The sequence below is a fragment of the Sus scrofa genome, chromosome 9 (genome assembly GCF_054392235.1).
Source record: "Sus scrofa isolate SSC_HxYL_T2T_F1_AM1 chromosome 9, Sscrofa_HxYL_maternal_Yorkshire_Landrace_v2.0, whole genome shotgun sequence".
Taxonomy (NCBI): domain Eukaryota; kingdom Metazoa; phylum Chordata; class Mammalia; order Artiodactyla; family Suidae; genus Sus; species Sus scrofa.
Window position 1 is genome coordinate 21,990,693 of NC_139391.1, and position 16,141 is coordinate 22,006,833.

General features: G+C 46.6%; 2 protein-coding genes across 12 annotated transcripts in view; one reads left to right on the plus strand and one right to left on the minus strand.

The window, feature by feature from the left end:
• Nucleotides 1–16,141, plus strand: part of LOC102160855 (uncharacterized) — a 393,443-nt gene that overhangs the window by 215,378 nt on the left and 161,924 nt on the right. For 2 of the 4 annotated variants that reach the window (XR_014814879.1, XR_014814882.1), the window contains exon 3: nt 7,293–7,417. The exons of 1 other annotated variant lie outside the window; for it this stretch is intronic. Coding sequence is in view for 1 of the 3 variants with exons in the window: in XM_084975645.1 (XP_084831771.1) it covers nt 7,293–7,417; nt 12,446–12,590 (270 nt within the window). In the remaining 2 variants the exon portion in view is untranslated. Of the gene's footprint in view, nt 1–7,292; nt 7,418–12,445; nt 12,591–16,141 lie in introns of all 4 variants that reach the window. One more of the 4 variants, XM_084975645.1, reaches the window with a different exon arrangement.
• GRM5 (glutamate metabotropic receptor 5) overlaps nt 1–16,141 on the minus strand; it is a 523,795-nt gene that overhangs the window by 40,685 nt on the left and 466,969 nt on the right. For 5 of the 8 annotated variants that reach the window (XM_084975623.1, XM_021102328.2, XM_021102332.2 and 2 more), the window contains exon 8: nt 14,473–15,412. In XM_084975623.1, the coding sequence (XP_084831749.1) occupies nt 14,473–15,412 (940 nt within the window). Of the gene's footprint in view, nt 1–9,167; nt 9,470–14,472; nt 15,413–16,141 lie in introns of those variants that run through there. The other 3 variants (XM_084975625.1, XM_084975624.1, XM_084975626.1) reach the window with 1 other exon arrangement.

The following is a 16,141-nucleotide window of genomic DNA, read 5'->3' on the forward strand; positions in this document are numbered from 1 at the left end:
TTGAGTAAAAGGCTACCTGTCTATTCACCATGCTTTGTTCCTCTCCAGAAATGGTGTGACTAAGCCTGTGACAGGACAGACTGGCTTCTCATTCAGAAGGTCAAACTTTAAAGAAAGCCTTGAATTTTAGTGTGTTTTAGGGCTGACGTTCTAAACTGCCACAACTGAGTTCAAACTGTGGCTTAGCCACTCATCACTTTGGGCGAGTGTCTTCATCTCTCTAATCCTCATCTGTGTCATGGGCATAATGAACCTTCCGAACCAGCTTGCTGGAAGAAATGAATGGGGTTAAATAAATAGCACTCGTCCTCAGTACCTGGAGATGGATAGTAGTTGGTGTGCGTGGCAGGAGAATATTTAGGCAAGGCTCCTCTATGATGTGAGAATAATATGTAGGGTTTAAAAAAAATCTAGCATCAGTATTCTAGGAAATAATGATGATTTCTCCCAGCTTTTATGTGCCAAACCATTTTTATCAGCATGGAAATGTCATGATGAGAAAACCAAGTTTGAATTAGGAATCTTCTTCCTCTGGGAATCAGCACACCTGTGGTTAGTGCTGCCTCTGCAAAAGTTTGCCTCTGGCTGTGTGCTTCACGCTCTCTATACATGCCCGCAGTGGCAGTTCCCTATCCCTGCTCCCCAAGCTGAGAGCTCCGGAGCAGAAATGCTCTCCCTCTGGAGCTGCCCAGGGACCCTTGCGTGCCACCTAGTGGCAGGAGAGGGACTTAGTCCACTGACCGCTGGGTGGGGAGGAGGGTTCTGGGACAAGGAAAGGAGGAAAAAAAGAGGAGAGTCTGTGACCAGTTGACACGTGGAGGCTGGTTCTTCACTGGCCTCACTAAGGATGGTTAGAAATGCCCTGGAGTTTAAAGACTGTCTGCTCCTTTCAGCCCACGGTTCGCTCTCTGTCTGGCACTATTCTCCCTGGAGAAGCAGTCACAAAGCAGTGTCTGCACAGTGAATAGAATTAAACGGAAGCCTCTGGAAATGTCCAACGGGAAATTAGATAACATGGGCTTTGATGCAGGGATCTGGAATTTGAAGGTGAAAAAGACAGGCCAGGCATCAGAGGTCCGCGTCTGCTCAGCTCCCGTGCGGCACATTAGCATTCTGCCCATGTGTCTTTGCAAGTTCTTCACTCAGGTCGATTTGCTCAGTTTTTCTCAAGTATCATTAGATATTTCAGACCTCCTTTGGGTTAAAACAAGTCCTAAAGTTAGAGTCCTGTTGTGAGTGGAGGTTGAAATTGATTTTTTCTTATATTCTCATTAGTTTACCACCGAAAGGGAAAGGTGCTTGCCAGTCTGTTTGGGCCGGAACATTTGGTCCTCTTTTCGCTGACCTGGCAGCCACTCGCTCTGTGCCTGGAGGAGAAAAGCCTCCTTGTGCTCTGGTCTAGTCTCCAGCGATGGACTGTGCACTTGGCTGTCCCGAGTGGCTGGATGGTCTCTGAGAGAGGTGTCCGCAGTGCACGCTGAACTCAAGTGCCCTCTCAGTTCCCTCAGGCACCCTCCCCCACCCCCAATGTCACAGTGTGTCTGTCTGAGTCAGAACACTCTGTCTGGCCTGCCTGCCTCTCACCAGTAGGTCAGGTGGGCCCTGCTCCCTTCAACTTCTGACGGGGACTCCGGTGGGATCAAGAATGAAGTGGACAGGACGTAACAGAGGGAGAAGTTGTGATGGATGCTGTAACACAGTGGGGGCCTTTTGTCCTTGTGAGGAGTGAAAAGCAGGGCCTCGGGAGGGCCTGATCTCCTTTTTATCTCCTGTGCGACCATAGTGACAGTTTACTGAGCTCCTGGTCAGAGCCAGCCTAGGGATGCATAAGAAAATGTTCTTGCCTCAGTGATGTGTGTGTGTGTGTGAGAAAGAGAGAGTGTGTGTATGTTATGTGTGTGTGTGAGAGAGAGGTGGGGGAGGGGAGGGAGGAAGAGAAATAGAGAGAGAGGTGGCCAGAGTAAAACCTTGTAGAATATCATGGAACTTCACAGGAGTTTTGTGTGGAAAAGACCAAAATCTCTCTGCCGGAGCCAAGATCTCTTTTCAGGAGTGTTGTGGTCAGTGTTTGAGCTCCACATGTTAACAGAGGGTGTGTGTTTTCTCTTGCTGCTGTAACGAATGATGACAGACTTGGTGACTTAACACAGAGTTATTATTTTACAGTTTTGGAGATCAGCTGTCCACAATGGATTACCCTGACTAAAAGAATGGAATTAGCAGGGCCTTGTTCCTCCTGGAAGCTCTAATAAGGGATGCTCCGTTTCCTTGCCCTTTTGAGCTTTTAGAGGCTGCCTGTGTCCCTTGACCTCCTGATCCTTCTTCCATCTTCAAAGTCAGCAGAGCCGCATCTTCAGATCCCTCTCTGCCTCTGATCCCCATGCCTTCCTCTTGTAATGACCCTTGTGATAATACTGGGTCCACCTGGATAACCCAGGATGCTCTCTTCCTTAACGTAAGCACCCTACAGAGTCCCTTTGCTGTGGACAGTAACATACTCACTGGTTACAGGGAATGGAATGTCACCATATTTGGGACGTCACCATTCTGCCTCCCACGGGGGACATGCCATCTGAGACTGAAGAAAGCGCCTTTGCTTGTTTGCTTTCCTTTTGTTGTTATGCCAATATTATGTGGTGACCACCTACTGAAATTCTAGCCAGTTTGTATCCCAGGGCCTTTACATATCACCCGTTAGTTAAATACACAACCCCCTGTTGGCACTGATGCAACTGTATATTTAGACCAGGGTACAGAGGAACATGGGACCTGATCTCCTGGTTGGAGACACTGGCTCCAGGGGGCAGACGTGTGTGTGCCCTGCAGGTGGAAGGGGAGAAGGTGGGAGAACGTTTGAATCATCTCTGAGACTGCTGTGGAGTGTCTCAGATAAGCAGGGAGGAGAAAGTGTGCTTAACTGGAGTTCCCTTCGTGTCTCAGTGGAAATGAATCTGACTAGCATCCATGAGGATGCAGGTTCAATCCCTGGCCTTGCTCAGTGGGTTAAGGATCTGGTGTTGCCATGAGCTGTGGTGTAGGTCGTAGATGCGGCTTGGATTTTGCCTTGCTGTGGCTCTGGTGTAGGCCAGCAGCTACCCCTCCAATTCGACCCTTGGCCTGGGAACCTCCATATGCTACAGATGCGGCCCTAAAAAGACCCCCCCCCCCAAAAAAAAAGAAAAAAGAAAAAAAAAGTGTGCTTAATAAGCCAGCCATTAGCAAGCCTCCTGTGAGAGCAGGCAATGCCCTAGAGTTTGAGTCCATGGAGCAAAAGTCCTAATATGGGGCAGGCAGGCAGGAGGAACAGTTAGTGGCTTGGTATATTCTGTTCAGAGCTTTGCAGTCATGCTGTTGTGGAAAAAGCGTGGTGTTTAGAGGCAGAGGGCCGTGGGTTGAATTCTACCTGCTTCCCCTGATAGCTGTGCAGTTTTGGACAAATCAGCTAACCTCTTCAGCACTTCAGTTTGCTCACAGTTAAAACAGAGAAGCAGCAGCAGAAGATCTAATTCACATGGTGGTTGTGAGCTTAGAACGTGGAAGAGTGTGGTTCTCAATGTGTGAGGCCTGTGTCAGCAGCACCTTAATCAGCATGAATCAATATTACCTCTCCGGGGTGGTTGGGACTCGCTTAGCAAACTTAGCAAAGGCGGACTGCAATTTTCCGTATCTTCCCGGGAGCTTCGTTAGGTTTACGAAGCTTTGTTTTCCAGTTATTGTTTGTTTGGGAAGCGCAAGGTCAGTGACAGATCTGTTTGTTTACCAAAGTCATGGTCTCTCTTTTTCTCTCCAACTGAAAAAGCCACATGAATAACAAATTAGAGAAGAGAGCGTTCTTAGTTTGCATTTTTGGCCGAGCCGTTTTAACTGAGCCGAGCTGAGAGAGTCAGTTCCCTGGCAGCTCCTGCCCTCGGGGCCGTGGGGCTGAGAAGCCTCAGAGCCAGGCTGGGCAGCGGGCTTGTGCATGGGGGCTGTGGCGACTGTTTCCTTCCATTGCTTTTGTCCCCCTTTTGGCCTAAACAGAATCAGACAATGTGGGTACACCCTTGCCTCACCAAAGAGAGCTTCTTATGTCATGTATGCAGTTCACCACGGCGATTCGCCCTCTCATGTCTCATTAGGTGAAATGGGTCCATATGTTCTGGGCTGTTAAAAACCATTTTTTTTTTTTTTTCCCACGAAGAAGTCTAAATGCACCACCCAAACCACAGGAGAATGTGAAAAGTGGCTAATGCCTGCAGATTGCCTTTAAACTCCGAGGGAAGTCTGACTTCTCAAAAAGTACTTAAACAGAAACGTCTTAACCTGTCCCCTAGGAATATGATGGAAATTTGGAGGGTTGGTGGCCCCAGGATATAGCAGAGATGGATAGTAATTCAGGCCAGATTTCCAAGGTCAGATATTTCTATTTCAGTAACTTTGCTGAAGAATGATGTTACGGAACCGCCTCGTATTATGTCATCAGAGCTGTACTCGGGGTGGACAGGAGCAGAGATGGCCCCGTGATTAGGGGTCACGTCTCTTGAACGCGGGCTGTGGGGTACACTCTGTGTTGTGCTCCCAGCGTAACTGTAATGTGCATTCTTGTCCTCCCCCACCAGGGGCTCTGAGGGCTCAGCACTTCGTCTCAGCTCCCAGCTTGTCCGTGGCAGAGCCTGGGCTGGAATCCATGTCCTTGCCGACCAGGCTCCCTTGCCCACCCTCCACTACTGCCAGGTTGGAACATAAGGGGGCACTGATAGGCTACCTCGCTCCATGATGTCACCTCGTCTGGTCCGCCTGTGTTCCCAAAAAAGATCACCTTTGGGGTCATTTCCCTGGGCATACAACTCAGAATCGCAACATGAATTTTTTATTCATGGCAGAAATACTCTCAGGATGACCTTATTTACAAACAACAGGAAAATGGGGTACGTGGTTGAGAAAACGAATCTGTCAGAAAGACAGTATTGGAATGAAGACAAGCCATGAAGGCATATGGACCTGTGTTTGAATCCTTCAGTTTACTAATTATTAAATGTGCGCTAAAGTAGCTTAACCTCCATGTCTCAATTATTTTTTCTCCTCCATGGATGAAGGTAGTACTTTCTCGTAGAAGATGTTGTGTGAGGATCCAAGGAGATAATATGTATCAAAGTACCTCCAAGAGTCTCTGTAATCAAGTAGTTGGTGATAAGTGTTTACTACATAAAGAATGAAGCGAGTCACTAAAGATCATGATTATAAAAGCACATGCCAGTCTGTGTTTTCCAGCAGCGAGAAGAGGGTGGGGGGACATAAAAGTTTTGCCTGGGGAAGGCTGGCGGGGCGTCAGGGTGGTGTTGGAGGTGGCTGTGCGTGGGAGGAAGTCAGTTGTCTAAGTGGGTGTTAAAGAGGCGATGGGAAGGAAGCGGGGGCGGGGGACAGTGGCAGTGGACAGCCCCCCAGACTAAGCCTTTTACCTGATGACACACATTTTATGTGCTGATTCCCTGTGCACACCAGTTGGATCCTACCTCTGGCTGTTACTCATATTCTTCCCCAGAACAGTGTGTCGCATGATTTTCACCTGGTTCGCGTCATCGTCCAGCCTTTGGGATTCAACCCAGGTGTCACCCTTCCAGGAAGCCTTCCCGAAACCCCTGAGTGGATAAAGTGCTCTCTTTAGTGAGCGCTGCTTCCCCTGTGTCTTCTTTTCTTTTTTATTTTGTACACCCTAAAAATGAATGATTTGCCCATGGGTTGGAGTTCCACACTTTTTCCGTGAGCTGCTCCTAAGGGCAGGGTTTGTGTCTTATTTATCTTTGTACTTCTACAATTCAGCAATGGACCTTGTAGGAGTTACTTTAAAAACACGGGTTGGCATTTCCTGGTGGCACTGTCACTTCTGTGGCTCAGGTGGCTGCTGTGATGTGTGAGTGTGATCTCTGGCCTGGGAACTTCCACATACTGCAGGCACAGCCAAACAAGCAAAAAACTCCAAACAACTGATGAAGAGTGGTTGGCATTACCCTGGGCCTGGACCTACATCAGGATTCCTTGCCTATTTCATGAGATTTTATATGAGATCAGATATACCAAAAACACAAAAGAATTATTATTATGTAGGAAAGTAGTATAAACATTTTTAATTCCTAGTTATAAGAAACTGATATTATTAATAACTATAACAAGCAGGAGTGGTAAGAATGGGTCAGATTGTCTTCCTCATAAACAAAATCTATATAAATATTTTATTTATTTATTTATTTATTTATTTTGGTCTTTTTAGGGCCACACTCGCGGCATATGGAGGTTCCCAGGCTAGGGGTCAAATCGGAGCTGTAGCTGCAGGCCTATGCCACAGCCACAGCAAAGCAGGATCCGAGCCACGTCTGCCACCTACATCACAGCTCATGGCAACACCAGATCCCCAACCCACTGAGCGAGGCCAGGGATCGAACCTGTGTCCTCATGGATACCAGTCAGATTTGTTTCCACTGAGCCACGACGGGAACTTCCCTATATAAATATTTTAAAGTCTTCACTAATAGAAGAGACTTCAGGTGGCCCTTAATGTTCACATTTTATTTCAGAGGCTTCTGTGTACATTATTCATACAGGAAAAAAAAAAAAAAAGAGGCAAATGAAATTTGGGTCAGTCGAAGGTCTGACCGGCTCGAGAGGTTACAGTGCAGTAAAGCACAGAGAGCGGTTTCTGGGGCAACTCCTTGGGGGAGAACTGGACCCCACAGCCATTTAGTCTCGGGATTTCCCAGTTCAGGCCACAGTGTCTTCAGAGCTGGAATGGGCAACATCGGCTTAATGGTTGCTTGCACTGGCTCTGAAACCAGCCTGCTTTTTCTAATCCTCAGTCTCTTCTACATACTCTGTATTCACTTGAGCAAGTAAATGCACCTCTGCTCGCCTCAGTTTTCTCACCTGTAAAATGAGGATTGTTTTGGGGATTAAAAGAGTGAGTGAACACATCTAAGGGGTTTAGAGCAGTGCCTGGCCCATAGCAAGTGCTCCACGAGTGTAATTATTCAACGTCTTCAGCCCTTCTTTGTTCATTGTCAAGTGCTGGTGTAGCTTAAACATCATTATTTGTCTATCTGTCCATCTGTCCATTCATTTAACAAACATTTTTGAGTGCTGTCTATGTATCTGGCCCTGTGTTGGGTGTGAGTGGCACAGAAAATTAAGATAGGCTTAGTAAATTCTTGGTGTAGTGAGTGTGTGTTTGTGGTATGTATGTGTGTACCATGTGGGCACACATGTGCATGTGTAAGGGAGTCTTACAGGTAATTATAACAAAGATGATAATTGCTCCACAGGGAGAAGCCCCTGGCTCATTTGGTCCATAAAGAGGGGGACCCAATGCAGCCCCAGGTGGTCAGGACAGACTTTCCAGCAGAAGTGAGATGGAAGATGGGTATGCGTTGGCCAAGCGAGAGTAAAGGTAAGTGGGGCAGGTATATTTTATACCAAAGTAACCATCTTGATAGAGGCCTGAAGTTCAGCCAGAGAATTGTGAGTGGGTTGGTATGGAAAAGCAACGGACTGACTAGATACAATGCTGCCTGGGGAAGAATGTTTGGCTCTATCCTGTCCTAGCCAGTGGAGAAGCTCTGAAGATGTCCAAGCAGAGATTAAAGTGTTTAAATAGTTTCTCTTGTTCGAATTGGTGCCTTTGGAAGGTTTTGCTAATTTCCAACATGTAGAATTTACTGCTTCTACCTTTGGGCCCCTCTGTTCCCCTGTAGACGCCTATCACAGTCCTGTATCCCTTTATTATACTTACTGTTTTTAATTCTGTCGCAGGAAACCAAAAGCACCTTGAAGTCTTTTTTTTTTTTTTTTTTTTTTTTTTTAAATCTCTATCCCCAGAATCTCTAACAGTACATATTAGCACAGAGTAGGCACTTAATGGAGGCTTGATTAAAAAAAAAAGTTTTGTTTTAGAAAAAATGTATCTCTTCTTAAATTTTTTTTAGAGCAAAGCAGATAAAATCTGGGCAGTCATGTCAGCGGAGTGAGTGGTGGTTCTCACGGTGATGGCAGCGTGAGCCCTGAGAGCTGCCGCCCCCCAGATTCATAATCCATCCATCACTGAGCACCACCGGGTGTCATGCTGTGTGTCGGCACTGAGACAGAAAGCCTTTTAAGACCCTAGTGGATAGTGGTGAACCTATTGCATACACAGACAAAACAACCCCCACCCGCCCCAGGGCCTAGCACGGTGCCTGGCAATGCTCAGTTCCCAGTAAATGTTCGTGAATAAATAATCAGTGAAGAAGGTGTGAGGGGTGGGTGCTGAGGGTTCTGCGTCCAGATGAAGGCAAGTCTGAGATAGTTTCGTCTGATACGATGTCTTTGAGGAACGTGGGCTTTGGAAGATGATAAAGATCTGGCAAGAGAGAAGGAAGAGGCAGAGGATTCTTCAAGAGGGAGAAATGGCAGGAACCTCACTTCATGAAGACCAATCACCGCTTAATGACATCTCGGTAATTGGAAATCATCAAGCTCTGATGATAGTTGGAGCATATTGGAATTCACACAAGAGAGCCAGTTTTCCAGGCAGATTGCAGTTGGGGCAGTGGACGTGAAAGGGCTAGCAGTCGCTTTAGCAGATAGCCTAAGTGGGCCTTCACGACAATGGTAATTAGAGCGAAAGTTAATTAGTTAATTAAAACAGAAGCGGCAAATGATAGTTTCTAAAATTGAGGTGGAGGCAATGCTAATGATTCTGCCACCTGCCTAGAATCCCTGGGGAGGGCTTACCTTCTGGGAAAATTTATAGAGCCATAGGCCTCTGTCATTAATTCAGCCATGGAAGACCCATTGCTTCTCAGAACCTCAGACTCACAGTCCTGGAAATTCTGAAGGCTGTAATGCCAGAACTTTAGACTTATCACATTCCATGCTTTATTTAGGTCAGAACTGGTTTTGTGTTCATTTGTCAATTTGCAGCTTGAAGTGAAGGCCTTAAACGGAAGCCTGGCATTATCTGCTTGACAATGATTTGATGCTGCACCATGTCGTGCTGGAAAATTAGTGCCTAGAACCAAAATGTTAATCACAGGGACCTCTATACATTGATGGCATAAATAGTACGTTTCTACATAAAAAAAATCTATAGTGACTCACTCCCTTTTAAGTAAAAATCTCCCTTTGCTATTTCAGTGGGTTGAATGACTGACTCCTAGCACTTTTCTTTTTTGTGCTCTAGGGTGAGCCTGTTTAACTTCTCAGAAAACTGCGAGATCTGGTAGAATTAGCTCTGTTCTTCCCTTAGGTGCTTGGAGAACAAAAGCACTTCTCTCTCCAGGATCGGAGGTGGAATTGGCTCTTTCTAGCCCCCTTCTCATGGAAGAGGTGAACTTTTCTTTAGGATCCCAGAAACATGTCTTCTCTTTTGGCCATGATGATGTTTTCCAAAGCACATCCCCTTTGTTGTCTCAATTCTCCGGATTGCTGAGTTACTTGACAATGCAGTGTTGGGTTCAATAAGCTTGAGGAAGATGGGAGAGAATTAACAAATGAATGATTGGGTTTATACACCGTAAGACTTCTCGGTGTTTATTGCCAATAAAAGAATAGAGTATGCAGAGGGTTTTCAAGCTTGTTTGACCAAGTAACTGTGTTGCTTCAAGGAGCAATTTGTGAGCCTACCTTTCCAAAGAATACGTTCTGGGACATGCTTAGTTCTTTCTGATGCCAAAGAGCTAAGGCCTGAGTTTAAAAACTGCTCGGTAATTGTCGTCATGAGACTATAGACAGGTGTTCTAACCATGCTGAACCTCAGACCCCTCATCTGACAAATGGGAATGATTATTGCTTCTCCTTTCAATATTTTGTGACCACCAGACAATTCTGTTAGTGTTGCTGTTATTGCCTTCGGGACTGCCGCTTTTCGTGGTAGACACTCTTCGTTTATGTACCCAACCAGCACTCGACACCCCCTTCTCCCTCTCAGGTTCCAGTACAGAAAGTATAAAAGCTAAATGCATACTCTCTTACACTCTCTTACAGCGAGTGGTCGCTGTATGAGACAGTTTGGCAATAAGACATGAAGGCAATTCTTAGGGGACTCCGAGAAGACTCTTGTTTTCCCTCCTAAAGGGGTGTGATGCGTGGAACTCCTGGGCGTCCATCAGTAAAAAGCCTGGAGAGTGGCAGAGACTTTGGTTCTGGCATCCCTGAGCCCTGGAGGAGTTTATCTCCATATTTCTTGTAACATAAGGAAAACCAAAGGCCAGCAAATCATGTAAGTCTCTGAAAATCAGGGTTACTTGCAGCAGAATACATTTCTGAAAGATTTCTCTATCATTTATGGAGTGCGTTCTGTGCGCCAGTAGAAAGCATTTGACGCATATCAGTCCATTTACTCCTCATAACATGAATTGTCACGTACCATTTCACAGGTGAGGAAACCCACTGACGCGCCTTGTTCAAATTCACAGGGTGTGTACTAACTTTTGGAAACACAGTCACCCTAACCTCAGAAGTTGTTATTATGTTTTTCACTCTAAAGCAGGCAGTTAGCATCCTCTTTAAAACGGAGCCCTCGCTGTCTGCCATGAGACGTGGAAGGGACATGCATAGGCCTTTTCAGAAACAGGGCCCAGACCCGAGCGAGATTCCCAGCAGTCTGCTGCTCCACCCACCAGATGGAAGGGAGCGGAGCCAGGCGAGGCCCAGCACAGCAGCTGCTTCTCTCCGAAGGCCTCCATCCAGAGATTGAGGTACCTGGTTAAGTTACCAACAGATGGACTCACGCACACAATAGAATTCAAGCCTGAGAAACACAACCAGTGAAGGTAATTTAGACTAAAACGTGAAACTATCAGAACCACCCAAGTTCACTTGTTCCCCATTCATTAAGCCTGAGCGTGACAGGCAATGGCATATACACTGGCCTTTGGAAAACTAGGAACTGAAAGGAGAGAGAAACCCATAGGAAAGAGTTATGTCTCATGACGTGATAAATACTATGTTCTTATTCTCACCGTCTTGATTTTGGATCACAGAGAAGGAATACTTAGTGTGAGAGCTCGTGGGAGGTATAGAGGAAAGGAATTTTAGTTTGGATCTGATTTATTTCTTAGAATTATGGCTTCAAAGCAGGGAGTAACTGTGGGTTGTGTGTGATGCAAGGGCACTGTAGCTTTCTCTGGCCTTTCTTTTTCTCTATATCAAAAGGAGGTTCCAGCCCGAATATCCTGGTTAATGGCCAAAGGAGGTCTGTATATAATCCGACAATAAGCCCGTCTTAGCTGACTCACGTCAATCGACCAGCATTTGCCAAGACCACATATAGAAAAGCCAACAATTGCCAAAGTTCTCTCTGTACCCTCTTTGATATTCTAATACCCAAAGGTACTGACTGCCAAATCCAATCAATAAGAACTACACGACCCTGTAGGGAAAACAAGTTAAAATATTGCCCCCAATCCTTAGAATTCCTGTTTCCTGTTAGCATTATCGGTGAATTTTGTTGCTTATGCTGCCCTTTTATTTACTAAAGTGATAATGAAATAGTTGAAAATAGTAGTCTTATGTTACCCAGAGAAGTGTTAGAATTATAACAAAGTGTGAGATCAGTGGATGGGATTAATGATCCGATTTTTGAGCAGCAACTGATGACCGGAGGAGTGCCAGGCAAATTTGTAATGCAGATCTCTGTGGGCTTAATCTTATGAAAGTTAGTAGAACCACTAGGGGCAGTGGCGTGCCCTCTTGAAGACAGACAAAAAATAGCCATCACCTTACTCCTCCTCCAATCCATTTGTTCAACAGACATACCAGCGAATGATTATTGAGTGTTTTCTATGTGTCCGGAAGGAACCCTTCTCAGTACTTCTGGGCCCTGAAAGGACAGTGATGAACAAGCTGGACAAGGCCTCCCCTCCCAAGCTTACTCTGCTAAATGGGGACAAAGGGTGCACCGTACACCCCAACAAGGAGCTAGACAGCATAAGAATGAAGATGCTCTGGAAAGCCTGGGCTAGCTGATCAATGTGTCTATAGGTCTGTTCTGTCTTTTACGAAGCTTTCTTTGTTACTGAGATCCTTCTTGTTGCACACCTGACACAGAGACTTTCAAGTGTGGAAAAAGACTGATAGGTGTTAACTTAGTTAATAACAATAGCAAACACTTAAGAAGTACTTGTGTGGCATACACTGGCATGTATTTCCTCAGTCTCACGACCACCGCGTGTAGTATGGTTTCATTATCTCCATTCATCAGAGGAGGAAACGAAGGCATAGAGAGGTTAAGTGATTTGCCTCTGGCCACAGAGGAGGAAACGAAGGCATAGAGAGGTTAAGTGATTTGCCTCTGGCCACACAGCTAACAAGGGGTGCTGCCACTGTTCAGTCCCAGTGCCGCCCAGCCCCGCACTCTGCCACCTCCAGTACAGTATCTGCTGTGCGCTTATTCTTTACACACACTATTTCATTCCCTCTTTCCAATCCTCCGACATAGGTGATATGATCTCAGTTTGGCTGAGGAAGAAGCTAAAGCTCAGAGAGGAATGGCAGTGCCTGTGTCCAGACTCAGAACAGCCTGGCCCCAAGGCCGGGGCTCTTCCTCACTCCATGCTGTCTGTCTCTCTAAGGAGCCTGCCCTGGTGAGTTTTGGGGGTGCTTAGGGACAGATTCACAATTCCATCCCTCCAGCAACCTGTTTATTTTATCAGGATGCCCTGGAAGATTTTATTTGAAGAAAGAGTTTAAAGAAAGACAGATAAAATAAAAGTTTGGAAAAATAAATTTTTCTAAGCTGATCTTATAGAAGTTTCAGAAAAACAATGTTTTAGAGAGACGTCAGGAAGGCAGATGGAAAATGTGCCGGCAGTTAGATATGTGGAAGGTCTTGTGTGTATAGACCATGACGTTGCCAAGATTTACTGAAGAAGAAGAGGAGGTTATTTTTCCCGAGGTTTACAGTTTAGTTGACCACCTTGAATAGTGTACATGGAAAGAGATGAGAGGTAGGCAAGAATCAGAGAAGAATGGAAAGAGGCAAGGATACAAGTTACTAGCGCAAATGAATTGGGCCAAGTAGGTAACTTTCAAGTGTCTTTTGAGTCCTTTTTAGTCCTCCGCAGACACAGTATCTTTACCACCACCCCTAATTCAAGCTTCGAAGAATTAGGGCTGATAGGGAAGGAGGGCTTTTCAAGGAGGCTAAATGATAGTATAAGAGAAGGGTTCAGGCATCACTGTTTAGCTGTTTATCCTCCACGTATTTATCTAGATTTTAGGGAAATTCTCAAACCTCTGTAGAGTGAGCGGATCTTGTTCTGACTAGTTCTTTTAATATGTGCCTCTTAAACATTATTCCCCGTAGCCATCTATGTAGCCTTTTCAATACCTCCAGATTCATCCTCAAGCCACTGATGAGATGGTCTTGTTGCCTTCTGAAGTGCCTCTGGGGCATTTATCACATAAGAAAGTCCCCCACGTGTGTGTGTGTGTGTGGGGGGGGGGAATCGTTGGCCATTGGCTTCAGATTTTTCTCCGATGGCAGTTGGCCAATAACTGCAACCTGGGAGACTGACCCTTGCGGATGGGAAGGGGCTGTGGGCCACAGGAAAGTGGGAAACGGGAGGTTGTTGAGGAAGATGATGTGCAAAATCCACTTTGTTATTTTGCCCCTTTCAGCTCCTTAGACATCTCCCAGAGAGATGTCATTGCCCATTAAGAACTGAAATTTAAGGAGTTCCCGTCATGGCTCAGTGGTTAATGAATCCGACTAGGAACTATGAGGTTGTGGGTTCGATCCCTGGCCTCGCTCAGTTGGGTTAAGAATCCAGCATTGCCGTGAGCTGTGGTGTAGGTTGCAGACGTGTCTCGGATCCCACGTTGCTGTGGCTCTGGCGTAGGCCGGTGGCTACAGCTCCGATTCGATCCCTAGCCTGAGAACCTCCGTATGCTGCGGGAGTGGCCCAAGAAAATGGCAAAAAGACCAAAAAAAAAAAACCCCAAAAAAACCCCTGAAATTTATATTGCACATTCTTGTGCCGCTGTGGGCTGGGCTTGAGATTGAGAAGGGTTCAGGCAAATGCCAGTGCGGTCAGATGTCTAAGGCTCTTGGCATTCTGCTCTCAGCACAGTCTTCTTTGTTTACACTAATCTGCTCTGTTGCGGTGAACTAGAATTCAATCCCCAGGGTCTCTGTCCCCCCAGGACCCGAGGGTCCTTGCCTCGCCTGAGTGACTTAGCTGCACTCTCTGCCTGCCCGTCTGACCTCACTTCCCTTTTGCTGTCGGTCTTTTCTATTTTTCCTTATCTCACCTTTTGTGTCCCTAGCCATAGACGAAGTACTTAGGCCCTTGTGCCGTTAACACCACAAAAACGATGCCGCGAGACTGTTCCGAGCCCTTTCCCAGCACCCTGCCTCCCAGAGTTTCATTCCCTCAGGGGTTTCCTGCTAAAAAGACCCGGGAGGCAAATGCCACCGCTGCAGCCGCAGGGGCCGGGGCCCCACCGCACCCCCACGACTTTTACCTTAGGGTTTCCCCAGAGGAGCCCCTCCTCTTCCACAGGTTGACGAGGCTGCTGGACCTGCTGGCTGCGGAGGAGGACTTGCCGTCCCCCACGTGCATGCGCACCACGGTCGACGTGGTGAAGGCGCTGCGCACGTTCCTCTCCGGCTTGGCCAGGATGATGTACACCTTGGGCACAAACATGCAGCCGAGCGCCACCGTGGCGCTGAGGCTGACTGAGAAGCACATGGTGATGATTTTGTAGTTGCTGCCGAAGTAGATGGGCACAAAGGCCAGCCAGATAATGCAGGTGGTGTACATTGTGAAGGCGATGTACTTGGCCTCGTTGAAGTTAGCGGGAACGTTTCTGGTCTTGAAAGCGTAGAAGGTACAGCTCAAAATCAGCAATCCATTGTATCCAAGGGGAGTGACCACTCCTAGGTTGGTGGTGTTGCAGATCAGGTAGACTTCTCGAATGCTTGGGTAGTCGTGCATTATATCAGGAGGCTCCATTATGAAGAGGGCGACGATGATGCCCAGCTGGATGCATATGAGAATGAAAGCAATCACTAGCTGGGCACAGGCACTCATGAACCTGGGCTTTTTGGTACAGATCTTCTTCTTGCTGCCCGCCAGGATCCTCGCAATGCGATTGGTCTTGGTCACCAGGGCTGAGTAGCTCATGGCTGGGGAGAGACCAATGCCTATTCTCTGAAGGTAGCAGTAAATCTGTTTAGGTTTTGCAATGAGGCAGAAGGTACATAAGTAGCCCAGGCAGATGCCAGCAAGGATGATGTAGCAGAGTTCCCTGCTGGAGGACTTGACTACTGGTGTGTCACGGTAAATGATGAAGACTGCGGTGACAAACAGAGTGGCCAGCAGGCCGAGGCAGGCAAACACCACAGCTGCAATGGGCTCCGGGTCACCCCATCGAAGGTACTGCACGGGGATCAAATCACAACCTGCAGAGACAAAGACACATATTGAAAAAGAAGCAAGAAATGTTGCCTTGGGTCACTTGCGCCTAAGTTATAAGCAGGTGCTTATACCCCTATCATTTTGTCTCCAGTCCGCTGTTCTAATCTCAGCATCCCATACTACTTGTTTTTTCATATGTTAGTCTTTAGATTATCAAATACTGACTCTATGAGAGGAGCTATTCTAGGTTCTGAAAACAAAATGATGAAGAACATGCTCCCTGCCCTCGCTGGAAAAAAAAAAGAAAAAAAAAAATCAGGACTGGGGTTGGGAAGGGAGGGCTTTCAGAGCATTACTGACAGGTGTGATCAGGGCCATGAAAAAGGTAGAACATGGACCCTGACTCAGTCTGTAGGAGCAGTAAAGCCTCCTTCAACAGGAATAACAAATGCAAGTGTTGATTTGGCTGAGTTTGGAGAGTTGGTTGGTTTGGCCAACAAATAATTGGAAGGAAAGAGCTAGGGAACATTGGAGGCATGAAAGGAGGTCACATCCAGTAGTGAGATGAGTGGCCCAAGATAAGGCTGGGAAGTAGCAGGAAGAGATCCTGCAGAGTCTTAGATCAATGAGAAGTCATTGGAGGGATCTTTGTAGAGGAATGACATGGTCAGATCTACGTGTGTGTGTGTGTGTGTGTGTGTGTGTTTGAAACACTCCTTTGGTTGCTCTATGGATTTTGGATGAGATAAAGGTGTAGACAGATTTGAGACTTA